This window comes from Convolutriloba macropyga, chromosome 2, assembly GCF_964194025.1.
Source record: "Convolutriloba macropyga chromosome 2, txConMacr16.3, whole genome shotgun sequence".
NCBI lineage: Eukaryota > Metazoa > Xenacoelomorpha > Acoela > Convolutidae > Convolutriloba > Convolutriloba macropyga.
In genome coordinates, this window is record NC_134469.1 from 37,585,795 (window position 1) to 37,606,607 (window position 20,813).

General features: G+C 35.5%; 2 protein-coding genes across 3 annotated transcripts in view; both read right to left on the bottom strand.

The window, feature by feature from the left end:
- Positions 1-20,813, bottom strand: part of LOC142358640 (uncharacterized) — a 478,284-nt gene that overhangs the window by 81,245 nt on the left and 376,226 nt on the right. The window lies entirely within an intron of this gene.
- LOC142358639 (protein phosphatase 1 regulatory subunit 21-like) overlaps positions 1-20,813 on the bottom strand; it is a 169,268-nt gene that overhangs the window by 37,763 nt on the left and 110,692 nt on the right. The window contains exon 2 of the mRNA XM_075410102.1: positions 19,414-19,455. Coding sequence (XP_075266217.1) covers positions 19,414-19,446 — 33 coding nt within the window. The 5' untranslated portion in view covers positions 19,447-19,455. The remainder of the gene's footprint in view (positions 1-19,413; positions 19,456-20,813) is intronic.

A 20,813-nucleotide genomic window follows, 5' to 3' on the forward strand; every position in this document is an offset into this window, starting at 1 on the left:
ACTTTTATTGATTTTTGGCGGGATTTATGGGTACTGGGATGTCAAGCGTGAGCAGTAGGATGGTCTAGGGCTATAAAATGGGTCAATTGGGGGTTTTTTGTGGGAGCTATTATTGAATTCGAGCGGATTCGAAGTGTCAAAAATTGAGGGCTCCAGCGTCACTCGATTTTTAAAGTTCTCCAAATCACTTCAAAATTTGCAGGTCGGTTCCTCGGCTTGAAAAATGCTGCAGCGCAAAAGTTTGGGATGATCGGGGCATTTTTCACAATTTTGTGACTATTTTTCTGAAGTGATTTTTCCTAGGATTTTTGGAAAAGTCCATTTTAGGCTAAGTTTTTGGTACTCAGAACGGGTCGAATGGGGTCAATAATAGCTGGAATCGCTTCTACTGGATAAGAGCTTTTCAGAACAATAGGTTAATCCAGGTTCAGACAAGTAGTCCTGGAGATATAACAAAATAACTAGGATTTGAGGTCAAATTTTTTCGAATTTTTGGCGATTTTTGGACTTTAGGACTAAGTTGCTCAGGCTTGTTGGGCTTTTGGGGCAAATGAAGGGTGCTGCTAGACTGTACTGGGTCTGTACATGCTAATGGATATAGATGGTTATGGGTAGAGGGTCGAAGACTTGACATATAAGCTCAAAGATGATGTTAAAATCCAATTTATCATAGCCACTGGCGAGTTTTGGAAGACTTAAGTGTGAAATTCCTGCATCTATTACTATTTCTCTCAGTTCATAGAGACTTGCTAATACGGATTCGTATGTGGGTTTGTGGTAATACCTAAATTTGGGAACTAAACTGAAGATATAACGTTCAGAAATGGGGTCGAAGTAAATTAAAACTGAGCCAATATCAGGTGGATATCTAAGTCTAATTGCACTTGGGGCTGCTGGGTACCAGCTTTTGACTTGTCGGGCTAATCCCTTTGCCATTGCAAGGTCTGCTGATATACAGTGTGCAAAAGAGTGTGGAGAGTATAAGATATCTGTTGGTGAACTTAGATATGTTGCATTTATTTCTTGACTAAAGTGGTTTAAGTTTTGATTTGAGGAGCCTGGTGAAGAGTTTTTTGTTTGAGATCTGGTTACTGGTTTGTTTGCCGAACTGCTGGGCTTTTTCCCTGAATATTTTGCTATGCTAGCTCTTACTTGATCTAATTTTGTCTCTCGACTTGGGAAGCAGTTGACTGTTTTGAAGCTTGTGCTGATGCTTTTATTGCTTCAGGTTTTTCTTCTTGTTCCAGTCTGGCACGTGCGTTTTTCGGTCTAGGACTGCCTGATCTTCTGACTTGGTTGGTTAGGTAAGGGTTTGTTCTATCTTCTTTATGCAACATGATTTCTCTATCGCATTTAAATCCGCGTACATTTTTCCGCTGTTGGTAGTCTGTTGATTTGAATGCACTTTTCTCTGGTTTTCGTTTTGGGTTATAAGGTCTGGCTCTTATTTTTCTATCAGTTAAAGCAAATTGTTCTTCATGTGTTTCTGGAGGCGATTCAATATCGAATGGTACTATTGACGGTTGTGGCTGTTGAGCTGGTAGAAACATTTCATCATCTGATGAGGATAATACTAGAGGAACACGAACTTCTGGTTCTTGCTGTCTGATGTCATCAGCAATTAACGGATTAACTGGTATTCGGGCAATTTGCTCTGCGTCAAGATTTAGGTCAGTAAAATTTTCGTCTGAACTACTATTTTCGTCAAAAAGATTTGGAATTGCTTCATCTGAACTTGAGGAGTCAAATACTGGAAGATGGACTGGGGCAGTTCGTGGTCTAACTGCTGGTGCTACTACTCTTGGTGGGGCCGGTGGTGCTGCTGGAGGTGCTGCTACTGCTGGTCCTAATAATGGTCCACCTAGGGGAACATTTATGGTCACTCTGACTGGATCTTGTTTCTTTTTTGTAGCTTGTTTTATCTCCTTGTTCGTTTATCAGTTCTGGAATGTGTTTATCAAAAAGCTCTGGCTCCATGTGTTGTCTTCTAGATGGATCAGGTTGAAAAATTGCCGGGTTGATGACTTCGAGGTCTTCAGGAGTTTCACTTGGCTTAATTGGCTTCAATCTGATGCGGTGAACACATTGGGTGTAATTCGTATTTACTTTTCGAATGATGTAGTTAGAATCAGTAAGGACTTTTTCCACTTTATATAATGGTAGCCATTTCTGAACTTGAGAAGCTAATACTGTCGATTGTTCTAGTAGCTTAGGATTCGAAAGTAAACAGAATGATTTTTCTGGAATTAGTTTTGCTGATGCTTTTTGATCATAATATTTCTTGTACTTCAAGTATGCGGTCGTCAGTTTTTCTTTGTTTTCTCCAAAATTTTGCATCATGGCGTCTTGCAGTTCATTTACAAAGTCAGAGTTTACTGCTACTGCATCCATTACTTTTCTGGAGAACCTAATGTCGAGGGGTTTTGTGGGTTCTCTTCCATGGAATAAAGTTGAAGGACAACAATTTGTCGCTGAATGGTATGACGTATTATGAATAAAAGTTGCTAGTGGAACATATTTATGCCAATCTTTCCATTGTTCTTCAGTATTGAGCTTTAATATTCGTTTCAGTGGTCCGTGAGATCGTTCTACTGCTCCAATAGTTTGAGGGTGCTTTAGTGAGGCATGTTTTAACTTTACTTCTAATAAACTTGCTAATTCTGACATTAATTCAGAAGTAAAGTTTGTTCCTAAGTCACTAAGTATTGTTTGAGGAATGTAGCTGTGTTGGAAGAACACCTTTACTAGTTCTCGGGCTACTGTGTCAGCGTATCCATTTGTTAATGGAACTGCGAATAGGTACTTTGTGAAAACATCTACTCCACTCAGAACATACTTAAATTGCGATGACTTTAGGGGGCCTACTAAATCAATTTGTAGCATATCTCCTGGATATGATTGTAGAGAACTGACTGGTTGCAACTTGGGTGTGATGTGGCTTTTTGGTACTCTGTTTAATTGGAGACAAGTGAGGCAATTTTTGATGAAACTAATGAAATGTTTGGTGAAGCCTGGGTAATAGAATCGCTTTCTGAATTCTTGAATTGTTGCTTTAATGCCTAAATGACCTGCTGTTTGTGAATTATGGAGTCTATATAGTCTCTTTCCACAAATGCTTAGGTACGCAGAATTGTTTATGAAGTACTTTTCCAGTATCATCATAAAATTTCCGGTATAAGACATTCCCTTCAAGAATTAATCTGTTTAAGTGTTTGTGATACTTTTTTAAATTTGTTGTAGCATACTTTAAGTCTGGTTGTTGATTATTTTGTTGAATCAAATTTATTACTATTCTAATGTCTGTATCTTTTTGCTGCTCTTCTGCTAAATTAAGGCTAATTAAGTTGTCTGTAAGATCTGGGAACTCATCTAATGGATTTGGGTACTCAATTGAATATATTTCTGTTTTTCTTTTTAGTTTAAAGAGCCCTTGAATTTCTGTTACTGGTAAGTTACTTTGACGTTTTTTGTATTCTTCATAAAGCCCAATCTTTTTGAGAGCGTTCAGTGCTTCTCCATTCAATTCGTCATCGTTAATTTCAGTGTCTAGTAGTACGTTTAGTTCAACATCTGGGTTTTGTGCTTCTGTGTCAATTTCGATTTCTCTAACTGGTATTCTGTCTGTTAATTTTAAGGACATTGTTGCTATTTTATCATTCTCCATTCTAGAGAGAAAATCTGCTGCGTAATTAGCACGTCCAAGAATATGAACAATTACTATGTTAAAGGCTAGTATTCTGTCTAAACAATTCCAAAGAGATGGCGGTATTACTTTTGACTGAAAGAATTGTGTAAGGCTTTTGTTGTCAGTTAGTATAATTACTTGTTTACTTGATCCCCAAATGTAGTGCGAAAATTAGTCCAGTGCATAATACAAAGCAAGGAACTCTTTGTAGTAAATTGAGAACTTTAATTGCGTTGCATTAAACAAATGCGATCCAAACGATACGGGAGCGTGAGTTTTCTTTTCTTTTTTGCAGGTTCGTTTACATAGTCTTCCACCATTAGTACAAAACCTGCGCCGTGGTAACTAGCTTCACAAAGAATTACATACTGCAAGCCTGGTTTTGGCAATCGCAATGTTACATTTGTTGCTTCCATTAGATCCTTCTTTATTACCTCTAATGCTTTTACGTGTTCTTCTGTGGTTTCTATTACTGCATCCTTCTTCAGGAGCTTGTAAAATGACATTAGTTTTTCACCTAGGTTAGGTATGTAATTACGGAAGAATTGCGTGAAGCCGATTAAACGCTTTACTTGTTTTGTCGTTTTTGGCATTTTGAATTTATCAAGAAATTTCGTTATTTTTGATTTTTCTGGTGATATTCCTTCTGCACTGATGTTATTTCCAAGGAATTTCATTGTATCTGTTGCTATTTCACAATTTTCGGGCGACAGTTTTAGTCCTGATTGACGTATACAGATAAATATTTCTCGTAAAGAGGGTACCAATTGTTCAAAACTTGTTACTGCATTTCCGATATCATCCATAAACTGGGTACAATTTCCTGAAGCTAGACACGGGTCCAAGTAATGTCTAATAAAGGAACTGAATCCTGTTACTGACTTATTCAATCCTTGTGCAAGACATTTATAGGCATAAGTTCTCGAAGCAAAGTTAAATGCTAGCAGTTGCACTGATACATCGTCTGCCATTTGCACGCAGTGATATGCTTGAGAACAGTCAAGTTTCGTAAACAATTTTTTCCCGGCAAAGTAATTTATTGCGTCACTCATGTTCGAAATTGGGAAATTTGTATTCACATAATCGTTTTTCAGCAAATGATTTACTTTTCTCAAGTCAATTAATAGTCTAAGTCTTCCTGAATTCTTTCTTTGTGCGAAAAGTGGACTACTATATCTTGATTGAGACAAAGTTGTTATCAGTCCGTAGTAATGCATTAATGCTAGTTATACTTGTAACTCATTTCTCAAATGGACAGGCGTTGGAGGGCCTTGTTCGTAAATTGGTATGCTTCTTTCTGGAGTTAACTTTATCTTTAAATCTGTATTATATCCAACATCAAATCTGTGTTTCGCAAAGATATCACTGAATTCAACTAGTAGTTCACCTACTACTGCTTTTTTCTCATCATTGAGGGCCGATTTTTCCCACGGGAATTTGCTCAAAAAGGTTATTTTGTCCTGATGGTTACCCTTTGGATCTAATTTTTCCATTTCTTGCAGTTTTAGCAGTTGCTCAAAGATTTCTCTCTGCAATGGCGACAAATTTGTCAGATCTGGGCACGTTTCGGGCGTTGGGAACCACAATTTCTCATATTCTGGTGCCGGCTTTGCTGGTTGGGCCTTTCTTTTTGGCGTATCTGTGACTTGAATTAATTGATTTATTTCTGTTAAATAATTTTCGCTCATTTTTGCAACATTTATTAATTGAGGATCTAATTCTAACAACATTTCTGCTTGATCGGACGTTAAGAACGAGAATTTGGCTATTTCTTCGCCTTTATTTATGGTAATTGGGTGATCGGTAATGTTCAAGACATAGATATAAAGAATATTATTTTCAGCAACTTTACTTAAAGAGGACGTTAATATTAATTCGCTGTCTTTTTCAAAGATTTCGTTTGGAATTATTACTCCACAAAGGTCAGCGAATGATTCTAGTTTGTCATAAAGCTTGCATTCTAATACTGCTTGTTGATTTGGCTGTAAAACTTGCTTTTTCTGGGTATAAACTCCAAATTTTTTGCGTTTTACCACTCTTCTAGGTTGCTTTTCTGGCTTTATTTCATTTATTTGTAATGTTTGATCAGGGAATTTAATGTAACTTTGTCCTGGTCAGATGCTAACTTTATGTTTAACGAAGAATGGGTTGCCTAATATTACAGGAGTTGTGACAATTAAAACAAGGAAATCTTCTTTAAATGTTTGTGTGCCCAATTTGAATGTAACTTTAATTGCTTTGTCAATTTTAACTATATTTCCGTTTGCCATTTTAACTTTATCTAGATCTGGCTTTTCTATTTCTGTTATTGAGTTGATATTTGTATTAATTAGCTCCTTGTAAAACTCACGACTTATCACGTTGGCAAATGCTCCTGTATCAATTAGTGCGCGTCTTTCTAATTCTCCATTAAATTTAACTTTAACATAGGACAATGTTCTGCCTAAAAGTGGGACAATGCTGAATAATTGCTGAACATGTGGTCTTGGCTTTGGTGCGGATTGAGGTACTTGTGTTGGGAGTTGCACAGATTTATTCACTTTACATTTATTATTATTACTTTTGCGTTTTCTACGCTTTTTGTTACTTATAAACTGGCTCTATTTTGTTAATATAAACTGGCTCTATTAGTTTATCTAAACTAGGACTAGACGTGCTTTCAATATAATGGTTAACTGAGTTTTTATAATTTTTATTTTGTTTTTTAAAGTTGGGTGGCTTTATTAGTTTTTTTGTTGATTAAATGGGTAATTTATACCTCTCATATTTCTACTTTGGAGTGCCCCAGCACGACTAAATTCTTTTGCTTTTTGCATACCACATCGGTCTTGTGCTGGACTATCGTAAACTATACCCTGTCTAAAAAGGTTTTGAGGGGTATTTTTTGTTGGGAACCGGTAAACAGGTCTATTAACATAAGCTGGGTGAACAAATGGAGGACTAGCCGAAGGTTCAGTCCAATAATTCCGAGTTTGTGGCTGTTCGTTATAATAAAATGGTCTAGTGGCATTAAATTGCGGTCTAAACTCTCGGTAATTATTAGCACGAGGGGCATACTGTTGCTGGGGCCGATAGTTTTGCTGAACTGGACGATAATTAGACTGATATTGAGGGTAATTTGGTCGATAATTTTGTTATTGGGGGCGGAAATTTTGTCTATAACTTTGTCTGTAGACTTGTTGAGGGTAATGTGGTGTGAATATGTTTACTGGGCTTTGTTCTGATGGCTCATTTTTAGGTGCTGATCTCTGCTCAAGTTTCTGCTCAAGTTCTTTCTGATTATTTGAAATAGTAGTTATTGCTTTTAACATTTTATCAGTATTTGTTTCCGTTATTTCATTAAAACCGTCGTCGAAGTACTCTTCTCTGTTGCAAATCTCCCTAATTGCAAATTGTTGGCTAGCTAAGGTGCATAACTGATCTATTGTATCTGTTTCTGGCCTTTCTAAGACCTTAGGCTTAAGCCAGTTTGGCATAGACTTAATAAAGAAGCGCTTTATTTGCTCGTTTTTTCTGTTTTCTGACATCTGAAGGGCAGAATCTCTTGCTGCTGTCTCTGTTTCGAATCTACGAGCTTCTGGGTCACCATGTCCAGCTGGCGCTACTACTATTTCAGGTGCTGGATATGCTTTATTGGCTTCAGTTCTTAACTTTACTAAGAAATTTTTTACAGTGTCTGTTTTTGGATTGAACTTTTGGTTCTCTAACTTTATGATTCTAATTTCTCTCAAGTCATCCTGCGTGAATCTGTGTCTTAAAGCTGTTATACTGTCTTCAAAAACTAGTCTGGTAGCCTCTGGTAAGGTTAAGAAGTATCGTAAGGCGTCTCCTTTTAAATGTAACTGCAAAAAATTCGCTTGTTGCGCCGCTTCGATTGCTGCGACTCCGATTGCACCTGTTATTAATTGTTCAAACTCGTTGAAATTGTCCGTTTCTGATCCGGAAAAGAGCGTGATGTTGATCTGCGCGTGTGCCATTTTGCTTTTTACCAGTTTAGATTATATACTTTTCGTTCAATCAGTCTTACGTTCGTTCTAAAGTATTAAATAGCACACTTAACTTAACTTAATGGAGAGATTAAAGGGTTTTAAGAGATGAAAACAGTTAGATGAATAGCACAAGGATATCAGAAAAGAAACTACTGAAACCATTTGTTCAGAAAATAATAAAGATGGGCTGCTTATAAGCCTATTCCTAAAGCTCCGGTCGAATCGTCAGACATATCGTTGAAGCCGTATGGGCCGCCGAAGTCTCACCTCTAAAGAGTGCCCCTTAGTCTAGGAAAATTCGTGGGGACCACGACCGCACAGGCCTTGTGGAAGCTGCACTCAAATAGGCAACAGCATAATTGACCGAAGTCACTGTTTGATTCATTAACCTCCGGAGCTGGGTGGGGATATAGAATATAATTATTTTTATTTTGTTTAAATTTATGTTTCGCCCTCTTTTAGTTAATATTTAAGTGATGGTTTCAGTAATTTAGCTTATTCTGATGTTATCTGATAATCAGTAATGATGTTGTCAAGGTTAATATCTCTGTCAGATTGAAGTTTGCGACGGATAAGGCCAAATTTGCGAGATTTCTGATTTAAACTTTTTGCTGTTCAATAAATTGCTACACGTTTATCATCTTTATCTAGCACATGAATAACGATGGATTTATAAGCTGAAGAGGAAAAGGCGCTTACTATCTGAGCTTGTGTTTTATTGCTGTTATGGGTATAGTTAATGTTATTTACTTCGATAGGTTCAACAAAATTGGGGGAAGCTCGGCAATTATTAATAGCGGGGAGAATTTGTTCTTTATAAACTGACATAAATAAAGCACCAAAATTAATTTTACAAATTCATTTACTCACAATATCCTCGTTTGCAAATACCCTGTGTTATGTTTGTCCGTTGTGACGGCTGTGGTTGAGTTTGTTCCAGTTATTGTCTACTCAAACACTTTTGAATTATTGTTGCAGTTTGTCCACTAAGACACAAACACAGTTTCCACCCATTCTTTCCTTTGTTACTGCTTTTTGCATTATCGTCTTGCTCGAAAAGAAAGTGCTGGATGCTGGTCTGGATGATTGGAGGCTCTTACGGTAATGGAGTGAAAGAAAATAACGAATTTGTCAAAAGAAAGAAGAAAATGTCAAATTAATCAAAAATTCATTCGGAATTTCGGTCCGTTAAACTGGGAAACAGTAAATAACTCCTGTCACCATGTTACGCACTGATTTTTAATAGTATTCCTCGTGGTGTTATTGTGGTTTATATGAGGAGTAATTAACTTGAATAATTGCCATTTTACAAGGACTTATTTTGATGTTTCACAGTGCGATTTTTAGCAGATATATTTTGAATAAATTTAGCTAGTAATAGCCTTTTATTGAGCGGTTCGGATGCGTGATATATCCACTAGTTTGCCTTGTATTTTGAGTCCTGTTAGCCTAAGTTTCTGCTTTAACAAAGTCTATCAAACTTGGAAGTTTTCAAGAGAATTTCCAGTTCAATCTTTAATTAATTAGGCGAGAATTAATCAGTAACATTAGAAAGAAGTTTCTCAAGTTTTATCAAGTTTAAGAGTAACTGGCCAACTGATCCTCAGGCTGATTATCCGGTGTTCTTCCGCTAGTGGGTTCCGCAGGACTGTGCCTTCAGTTGTATTGGTCCTTCGCAAATATTTACTGATCTACAAGTTGGGCAATTTCCGGCTTTTGTACGTCTCTTGATGTTTGTTAAGTACATATACAAGTTCCGTATTAGCACCTACTTTATCAGAATAATTACTTCACCAAGTACATAATCTCTCATGAAGTTATTTACTAATTATGTGAATTTATCTTCAAGAAACTCAAAAAAGTAAATATTGAGGCTTTTAGGCACTTGAAGTGTTTGCTAGTAAAACTGTCAATCTGCGGTTGTTTTTCGTAAACATAAACAAATTAAGGGTTACAGGTCTAGATGGAAAAACTGGCTATATATGGCCTTGAAACTAACTGAATATGAACTAAATTATAGCACTTATTTATGGATATTTAAAGGAAAATCATCACGTAACTATGAGGGACGAAATAGGGGCGTGACACTACAACATTCGAAAAATCAATTGTTCCCAACGGACAATAAGTATTAGCAGGGCTAGTTTTGGGCCATTCTTGGAATGTTACAATCCAAAAAAACGGGTTGTAATCAGTCGGTCTTCTTTTTTTAAAAAAAAGACTTTTTTTAATAATAAAGAACAGAACATATCAAATCAAAGCTCAGGAGTGATAGGTCCAACCAATTCGCTTGCTTAGCAGCTCAGTGTCAGCAAAGAAACACTGCTTCTTCTTTCTACTGATTTAACATTTATTCTCGGTTGCAGTTTTAAGCCTGAAGTTATTGTTTTCTGGCTTTGATACTACAAGATTTCAGATTTTTGTTTGTTTTGATATTTGCCAGTTTTTCACGTTTTCTAATTTTGTCACATTATCACATTATTTACAGTTCTCATGTCACCTTATTAGCATTCAGAATAAAGCACAATTGAACATATTAAAATCCTGAAAGATATACATCATCGTTTTAACGGCCTCGACGCCTCTTTTTTGAAGAAATCAATTGAATTTTTTAATTTCGTCTCTAACTGTCATTTATACTTTGTCGTTTCGGTCGTATGGAATTTCCTGTATAGTGATAGCTTTCATTGGCTTTTCATGGAAGAATAGAAGAACCGATATTCTGATATTAATAGATAGCTGATGGCTTTCATGACTTTGAAAACAATCGTTTTCCAATATTAAAAAAAAACTTTTTAACTTCGCAATTTTGTTCTTTTTATGTTTCTTTTTATTACCTAATCTTGTTAGTTAATTACAGGTCAAATATGACATTATGGGTGTCAAGGGAATAAAAAGGATTGGTGTCCCAAAATCTTTTTTAAAAGAATTTGTTATGACCTCACTGGCTTCGACACCGGTTTTTCACAAAAAAGTAAATTAAATTGATTTTTGTCATATTTGACGTTCTTTTTGTAGATGCAAGAAATATTCTGGATAATTACAGGTCTCGAGGGCTTCCTTTTCATGAATAAACGACCCTATTTAAATAGCTCTTTTTGTAATTAATGCCTTTCATGACATTGAATGTAATTTTGTTTCGAAAAAAAAATTAAAAGTATTACATACTTTAGCACTTCGCTTTTTTGTCTACTTGTTACCTAGTCTTACTAATGAATGGCCACGTACTACATTATCTCTGTTTGAAGAAGGCGCAATCAAATATATTTTGAGTGCCAAAATTTTGCTTGACGGTTTTGACAGCGTTTTCTGGCAAGCTTCAATTGAAAATTTGTTTGTTCTTTGTTGTTCTTTTTAGCCGCTTTAAAAAATGAATAAGGACAGGTCCTAACGCCCTTCTATAGAAGCAGTGGTAATCGTAAATTTGTGGTAATATTAATTGATTCCTAATGGTATTTATTACTTTGAAGTTAACTGTTTCAAAAAAATAAATTAATTTCTTTACTTTACTGTTTTTGTTCTTTTTTGTATAATTGTTACCAAACCTTTTTATGGACTGGTCGCATATGTTTCTGGTGATTTATAAGTTATTTTTGTTTAGTTTTAGGTTTATCTGACGGTATGTTGACTTTGTTACTAAATTTAGTTTTTAAGAGGGACATAAATTTTTTGATGTAAATAATGTTTGTTGTTGTTGTTGTTTGATTTTGCTGTTCGTCTTGACTCGCTTTCTTAATATTGACATATTACAGCAATCTAATGCATCAATTTTTACTCCACTGAGTTATTTGCTTTAAAGGCTATCTTATCGTTCATACAGAATTTTTTGAAAGACTTGGGCTTTTTTGGGATTCGCAAAAAATAATTTTTGGGTTTTTCTATCTGTTCCTCATTTGGTAGACAATTATGCCAAAACTGTGGATGGGCGGGGTCGGAACCTTATGTGCCATCGCACATTACCGAGCCGCCTTGTTTGGTATATTTACAAATCTATCAAAAACAATAGAACAAAAATAACCACAGTAAAGGATGGACAGCAAATATACTATATAGGCCAAGAAGAGTTTAACAACAACCTCTATTGAGACATAAACAATTCCGAGCCTCCTTGGTGCCTGGGATCAATCTCCTGAAATAATTTTACACTACCTAATTGTTCAGCGTTTTGTCTTTTAAGGGCTGACAGGCAATCAAACAAGGAGAAATCACCTGGGCATGTCATCTGTTGAGTTAACTTCAGTGACTTTTCGCAAAATTGTTTTCGCAGTAATACTCCCAAAAAAATAAAGGAATTTTTGATAAATCGTCAATTTGGTTACCTTGTATAGCAACCACCCGTTTTCATATAATACCGATAGACGACAAAAATGCATTCAATTGCTTCAATCGACAATTAGCTCTATAATTTTTTTTTTAATTTGTCCTGATTTAGGCTGGCTCAAAATGAAAACACGGCCCCATCCGACCTGTTCGTAACCAGCATTTGTTTGCAGTCCCAAAAAGGCAACACACGGAGAGATCTTATTGCCATAGCTACGGTGTCGCCATACTCCCAATGATCCCATGCACAACTTGACCGTACTGTGGTAGGTCGGTTGGGGAACCTACTGAAAATTCTGTAAGGATTTATGCGATCGTGGTGAACATTTTAGAAGCCAAGAGAATGCGCCAAAATGTCGATTGCTTTAAGGTAACTTCAGAGGATCTCATGCTGATATTGTAGACGGTTACCGTGTTTTGGGATTATTATTTGCATTGAAAAAATGCACGATTCATTCCTAATGGCAGTGTAATTTTTCCGAATTCTCTTCACAAAATTAGAAAAATTTAGAAAAAAAATTCCATTACCACAAAACTCAGAAACCAAAACCGCGCGCCAGTTCTATTCATTTCCAAACGCTGAGGGTGGATTCATCATTAGAAAACAAAACGATATCAGCCGCGTCCTTTCCTGAGGTCGAAACCTTTGGATATGAAGTCACTATACAGGATATGATCACCCGAGACGCCGACAAGGCTCCAACTAAGAGGACGGAAACGTGCAAAGATACTCCGCGCGTTAACTGAAGACAAAGGTCACGTCGTCTAGTCAGTATCAAAAAACGGTACTCAAACAGAGTCACTGCTATTCCACTGAAACACTACGGTTTCAAGCTGACAAAATGCGAATTTTTTTAAGGATTTGAGCTCTCTGCAAAATTTGGAACAACAAATAGAACTATTGATTGTCCTGGTTTGGAAGAATTCGTAACCAAGCGAGCACAAATGCTGCACAGAATGTAGATAAATTTATGACCATAAAGCATGCTCTCCGCTATAATGTTGAAAATTAGCTATCCATTCAGTTGCTAGACAGCGAAAACTTTTACAACACAGCTGGCAGATTGCCAGAAAATAGCCGCAACAGATTCGTAGATTGGCAGTCTAAAAAAAACAGTAAAAAAGACAGACCAAAAAAATCGTCTTTTCATTGAAGGCTGATCTGTTATATTTTGATTAAAAATCTGTACAAGTTATTGCTGCCACTATTAGCTGATCTCAAATAACCTTCATTTAGAGTGACACAGACCCATTTGACCTTATCTCTTTGAATTAAAGTAAATAAAAGTCAATTTCAAAGTGAGGAAGTCATTTTTGAGAGTGAGGAAGTCAAGCGTGACCAAAAAATTAATCACGCCCATGAACAAAAAAAATCGCTCCACTAAGAGCGAAAAATGACGTCACACATGCAATTCAGTTAAAATTGCATGAACGAATGAACAAAAAGTGGCTGTGACGTCATATGGTCGTAACAAAAATCATGACGACGAAATAAAAAAAAACATAGCCGGAAGAGTTCCGGAAGCGACTCGAAGCATCAAAACTTCACTAACAAAACCGTAATTGCAGCGGAAGCCACAACGTTTTGTACTAATGCATTAATTCACTACCTCTCCAGGTCTGCTCTAAAAATTGGTGAAACTTAAACCGCTGTCACCTAGAGAAACAAAATGCAGCAATATTTTATATCATTGAAAACGTTTTGTAACGTTGAAAAACCGAAATAATTAATAGGTCCAAAAAATGATAGACTGAAAAAGCTGACAAGGTTCTCAATTGCCCTCAAAATCATGATTTTAATCTGAAAAAGATCACGAAAGCAAACGGCAGATAATAATCTTAGAAACTAAATTACAACTTTTCAAAACAGGAAGCTCAAATTTAAGAATCAGAAAACACCTATAATTACACTTCTAATCACTACAATTAGAACAAAAAACAAAACACACTTGTTCCTAGTTGAACATATGCTAGACAACATTATTTCATACTAAGTCAAAAATTAAATTGATCATAGAAAAGACATAAGCAGCAGAAGAATATTCAAAGGCAAAAAATCAATGTTTAAAAACAATACCCAAGCATGAAGAAAAATGCAATAAATAGTAATAGATGAAAATTTTGGAACAGGTTTTTAGCAAACTCTCAGTACTGCCTTATGTTGAATGAACTCAATTGCAAACCAAAGAAATGACATAAATCTAAAAAAAGGCTGACATGATTCAAATTTTAACAACTGAAAAAATCAAAATAACGAATATAAATGTAGGTGCTAGGACGAAGCCAGAATGATACAAACAAGAAAGTGATAAATATGGACACAACGTAACGAACACCGTAACAAAAACACATTCTTGATTTTTGAAAGTTAAAAATCAATAAAAAATTCAAGAAAAACGAATACATTTCTTTGTTCAGCTTTCAGGACATATAAAAGATAACTAATAATCCGATAAAAACATCTATTCTCCTGAAGAGAACAAAAAATAGGAAAAAGCAGAATTCATAAATACGAAAAATTGCAACATTTAGCAAAAAATGGTAAAAAAAAGTTTTCAGACAGCATTTATGAAAAAGTTTTACTGTTTTTCAAAAAATACCTAACGTCAAAAAATGATTGAATTTTTATTGAAACGAAATTAAAGTCCCTCATGTTGCACAAACAGACTATTTCTAGCAATTACAACCAAAATTCAAACAAAAAAACTGACGAAAATTGGAAAAAAAAAATTACCAAAATCGAATTAGCATATGTACATTTTATAAAACAAAATTACATTGAGGTAGAAAGAGGCGTTGAGTATATAAATTATCGAAGAGAAACTGCCATATTAACTGATTTTTGACAAAAATGCGGTTAAAAGATCCAAAAACGAAGAAATTAATAGAAAAAAGCCACGAATAAACTAAAAATCAAGAAATATGTGCCAATTTTCAACTTGAAACGCATTTTCAGGCTCTGCAAAACACTGTTGAATCAATTTCCGAGGTTGACATTTCAATATAGTATCGAATGAACTTTCTTGCTAGAAGAAACCAAATTAAAAGCAAAAAAATGGAGCCACTTAGTCCAAAAAACGTCTAAAAACGGTTATCTATATGTGCCATTCAGTCAAAGACTACTTTTCAAAGTCAAAAAGTTATTCACTTAACAAAGCGCATGATCAAAAAACTTCTCTCGCTTAGCAAAAATCTGTTCACCGAGACAGCTTTTCTCACTTTCGCTTTTAGGTCAAAATGCCGCGTGAACAAATCTACTTCCTGTAAAAAAAACAGTCGGAAGAATTCCGGAAGCGACTCGAAACGTCAAAACTTCACACACAACTGTAATTGCAGCGAAAGCCATTACCTTTTGTATTAAACCATTAACTTATTACCTCTCCAGGTTCTATCTAAAAATTGGTTAAACAAACCACTGTCACTAAGAGAAATATGCGGCAAAAACTTTTATATTATAGAAACCGTTTGGTGACGTTAAAAAAAATCCGAAACAACTCAGATGGTCAAAAAACTGATAGGCTGAAAAAGCTGACGGAGCTATCAATTGCCCTCAAATAATTCACAAATCTAATCTCAAAAAGATTGCGAAAGCAATCGGCAGATAATAATCTTAGCAAATAAGTTAAATCTTTTCAAAAAAAGAAAGCCCAAATTTACGAATCTGAAAACCACAATAATTACACTTCTAATCATTGCAATTAAGACAAAAACAATATATACTTCTTCCTTGTTGTATATATGCTAGACAACATGATCTCACACTAATTCAAAACTTAAATTCATCATAGAAAACACATGAGCAGCAGAATATTCAAAGGCAAAAAATCGTTTACATTAATAGCAAGGCCGGAATACAGTCGCATTAAATAGTAATAAGTAGAAATTTTGAAAAGGATTGATAGCAAACTCTCAGTACTTCCTTATGTTAAATGAAATCAATTGCAAACCAAAGAAATGATGAGAAAATCTCAGAAAAAGCTGGAATCAATCATATTTTAACAACTGGAAAAATCAAAATGCCGAAAATAAATGTAGGTGCCAGGAACACCGTAACAAAGAGATTCTTAATTTTTGGCAGTTAAAAATCAAAATAAAAAAAATCAAGAAAAACGATTACATTTCATTGTTCAGCATTCGAGACATAGAAAAGATAACTAGTCATCCGATACAAATATCTATCCTTCTGGATTCTGAAGAGAACAAAAAATGGGAAAAAGTAGAATTCAAAAAGACGAAACACTGAAACATTTTGCAAAAAAATGATCAAAAAATTTTTAAGACTGCATTTATGAAAAAGTTTTAACTTGAAAACAAAAGAAAGTCCTTCATGTTGCACAAAAAGACTATTTCTAGTAATCAAAACCAAAATAGAAACAAAAAACTGACAAAAATTGGAAAAAACTACCAAAATCGGATTAGCATATGTGCAATTTTATAAAACAAAATTACATCGAGGTAGAAAGAGGCGTCAAGTATATGAATTATCAAAAGGAAGCAGCCATATTAACTGATTTTTGACAAAACTACGGTTAAAAGATCCAAAAATGAATGAATTAATAGAAGAAAAGCCAAAAATTTCCTAAAAAATCAAGAAATATGTGCCAATTTTCAACTTGAAACGCATTTTCAGGCTCTGCAAAACATTGTGGAATCAATTTTACGAGGTTGACATTTTTTTACAAGAACCCAAATTAAAAGCAAAAAAATTGGGTCACTTAGACGAAAAAACGGCTAAAAACGGTTATCTATATGTGCCATTCAGTCAAAAACTACTTTTCAAAGTCAAAAAGTCATTCACTAAACGCAGCGCATGATCAAAAAACTTCTCTCGCTGAAGAAAACGCTCGAGTTGGAATTAAGCAAATGGGAATTGAGCTCAAGATTCCATAGAACTTTATTTCAGACAAAAAATTTTTTTGTTCCGTCAATCCCAAAAGAAGGATGACTTCCAGAAACTATTCGGCAATTAAGGTGTTAACTATCAGTAATCACTTTGGAAATTCAAAAGTGTTAATTTATTCCTCTCGTCTTCTCTTTGATGGTCGGCACATGGCCGTCTACAAAATGCTCTACATTACCAACAGCAACAAAAAATCACAAGAATATACAAAACATCCTCGGACTCAAAGACATACACTGGCAGGGAGATCGTTTTTGCACTCCTGCAGCGCGATTATCTGTCTCAGAGGCTGTCGAGGTTCTTTCTATCTATCTGAGGTTGCAGCACCAGTATCAGTCTTCCAGATTGTAGTATTAATTCAACGCTCTGACGCGGCTATTATATTGCTGTTAAGAAAAATGCATTTTTTGCTGTCAATTGAAAAACCGCGCTTCGATTTTTAATTGTGTGGGCTCACTGTTCTGTTCATTGATACATAACAATCTCCTTTTCTTTTCGTACCTTCTCAGTGCGGCATTCTGCCAAAAAAGAAACAATCTTCATTTCAGTAAGCTATAAGTGTAAAAATTGATAAAATTGCAAGTTCAAGAATCACATACTCTTTAGGACCGCGCGCATGTTTACTGGTGGTAGCTGCAGTAAAAACAGACTTTTGCTTTCATCACCTCCAACGATAAATTATATGCTGAACCAACATGGACTGGCTTTTCATTTTTGGCTGAGAATGGTCTCAAAGAAATGGGATTTAATGCTTTGCTATTATGTATCCATTTCAACAATCATGTACGAGATGTTTTCATCCAATGCCGTTTGCAGCAGAAGCTAGGCTAAAAGTAAGACAAATTTAGCGAAGTTGAGTTAAAACTGGCTGCGCTCGTTGATAAAAAAGATTGATGAAGTAGTCAAAAATTTATGCGAGAGCATCGATGATACCTGTGAAAAGAAAAACTACAAAAAGTATAGAAGACTGCAAACGTAACACTTACTTCCCGCAAGGCCTAACGATATCGATCATTACATTACATTCATTTTCTATACAAGATATCCCCGCGGACCCGATTAACTCAATAATTGAAATTCTCGTCCAACTCATTTATCTGTCAAAAAGATTTTTCAGTGGATTATAGGAAAGTTAGAAGTGACGACAATAAAAGGTCATGGAAAACTTCAAGATCATCAAAAGCCAAAAACGCTTTATAATACTTATGAAAATGACCATGAATAAAAGTTATTATTAGCTAAGAGTATGGTAAAGTACAAAGAAGTAGCAGAAGTATCCTAACTCGTGCGATCCCTCGTGAAGATTGAATCGATAAAAGAGAATCAGTGTCTCGAGATCAGAGAAAAACAAAAACTGCTCAAGAGTGAACTTACACAAAATTAAGTACAGGTTCGAAATTTTGACTGTAAAACAATAGCGTAAGAGAAGTGCAACGGAAAACGACAACAAAAATGAGATGTTCACTCTACATCATGTTGATAAGACTTTCTGAATGCCTTTCTCCTTAGCCCCAAAAAATTTCTTGGATTCGAGCAAATAAACCAGTTCAAAAATCCCTCTATTCACGGAAACACTATAGTTTTATGACAGAATTATTATCTGTTCTGAACTTCCATTCAATAAATATACTATCCATTGAAGTGGCTGAATTCACTCGATGGTCAAAACTCCCAGAATGGAGCCTTTTATCAGCAGAAAATTGTTTACAATCTCAATTAGTCGGAACCAGTCAACCGGAGTGCTGCATCTAATCTAAAATTGGGGAATCGAGCAAACTTTCAGATTACTTTCTACTAGTCTTCCTGAGGGGAGGAAGTATTGTTCAAAAGGGAAGACTTTGTTTCTCCGCTTGCAATGTTTCGGATAAAATGTGCACACACTGTGCAGATCTGTGTTTTCCTAACAAAAAAGAGACACATTCAGCAGCCTAAACTCAATTGATTATGAAGTTCTTGATATCATTGATTGTCAGCTCTCCCACAAAGCTGAGAATCATCCTACATGTAGTGGATGTATTTTTCATTTTGGTTTCTTTATCAAGTCTGATGCGAAAGCAGAACACAAAAATGACTTTGAATACACATGTGACTGCTCACAGACTCTGCGGTGAAGGCCATTGTTTAGATGCCTTGTTTGATCAGGAAACCTGATAGCGCAGCTTCGCCTCAGCTGACTCCAATTACAATCATCTACACATTATCAAATGTGAACCGAATTATATCTTAGAACAAAACCTTCGCCCGAGGTACTTAGTGCCCCGACACGAGGCCCGAAGGGGACTGAGATTTTTTTAACATATTTAGAGAATTTAAGGGTACGAAAGTGTGGAATTTCATATGAAATTTAAGTTAAGAGTACATTTTTGCAGATTAGTGAAAGAGAAGTTTTCTTAAAATTATACAGGAGGATAAATGAAGCAACATTCTCCCTCTCTGATAGCGAAGCAGCCGATTATTTATAGCGGTTCGATTCAAGAAAGCAAACTCTGATGTTTTGTCCTAAACTTAAGTCAACTTACCGATGGCTGCCTGTCATTGTCTCCTTCACTCATAGCTACATTCTGAAAACAAAGAAAATAGACTGACTAAGGCGACTTGTCGACAATACCAGCCCAGTTTCCTGGGCCAAGTAACATAAGGGAATGATCCGCCCAATGGACGGAACAGTGAGCCCCCACATTAAACATCTCATCAACGTATACACATTTACCACAAAGAGCATTGCATTTGTAACTTACCGCAATATGATGGCTCCAAAGCGTTGAAATAATTTTACTTTAACTAACTGTTAAGTCTTCTGTCAAAATACTAAGGGCTGATAGGTAATCAAACAAGAAATCACATGGGCATGTCATCTGATGAATTAACTTCAGTGATTTTTCGCAAAATTGTTTTCGCAGTGATACAATCCAAAAAATAGACAAGATGAACCGTCAATTTGATTTGAAATTGAAGTTAAGAGTACAATTTTGTAGATAAACGAAAGAAAAATTTCTTAAAATACAGGAGTTGAAATAAAGCAAAATTCTCCATATCTGATAGCGAAACAGCCGATTGTTTATAGCGGTTCGATTTAAGAAATGAAAGTTCAATATTTATAGCGGTTCGATTCAAGAAATTAAAGTTCATTTCAAGAAATGAAAGTTCGATTCAAGAAGTGAAAGTCTATTTTTCGTCGTAAACTTTGTGTCCTATAGGTAACTAAGTTTAGGACAGAAAAGACTTCTTCTTTAGGCTATCTTTAGACTACCGCAACTCATCTATGCTTCCCCAATTTGGGCACATTCTCTTCACTTGAAAAATTTGCAGGTCCAACAGAATCGCATTTTAAGATGAAATTTCAAGAACTGTATGTCTCCGTGAATATCTGACTGTGAAGTCTTGCTTTGAGTCCCCCCCCCCCCCCCCCAAATAGATATTCTGTTCCAGAGCATTAGCGCAAATTTTCTGACAAAATTAATACATAATCAACCAGATTTAGCGATCAACAGACCAAAGAACATTGAAGAGCTCAATCTATCGACTTACGATGAGTGTCAATCCCTCAGAAATTAATAGAAGCGACTGCAAAAGTGAACAAACAAATCACTCGGTGACTGTCACTCTACTTATTTCATCAACCCCCCCATATATATCTACAAAACCGATGAAAACTTCTTCCATCGTACAAAATTATTATACAATATTATTATCAGAGTGTACACCAGCTACGGAAAATATTCTCAATAAAGACACCATCTCCAAAATCTACTGGGACTACTACTTTCTGAGAAAATATGACAAGAGGGACAAATGCACTTGGCGAATTGTTTGCAAATGTGACCACTGCAATAACTGGAAAAAACTAGACTAAACTAAAACTACCTTTGGACTGAACTCATGTGGGTCTAACAAACCCTTGGATTTATTTATGTTTAAA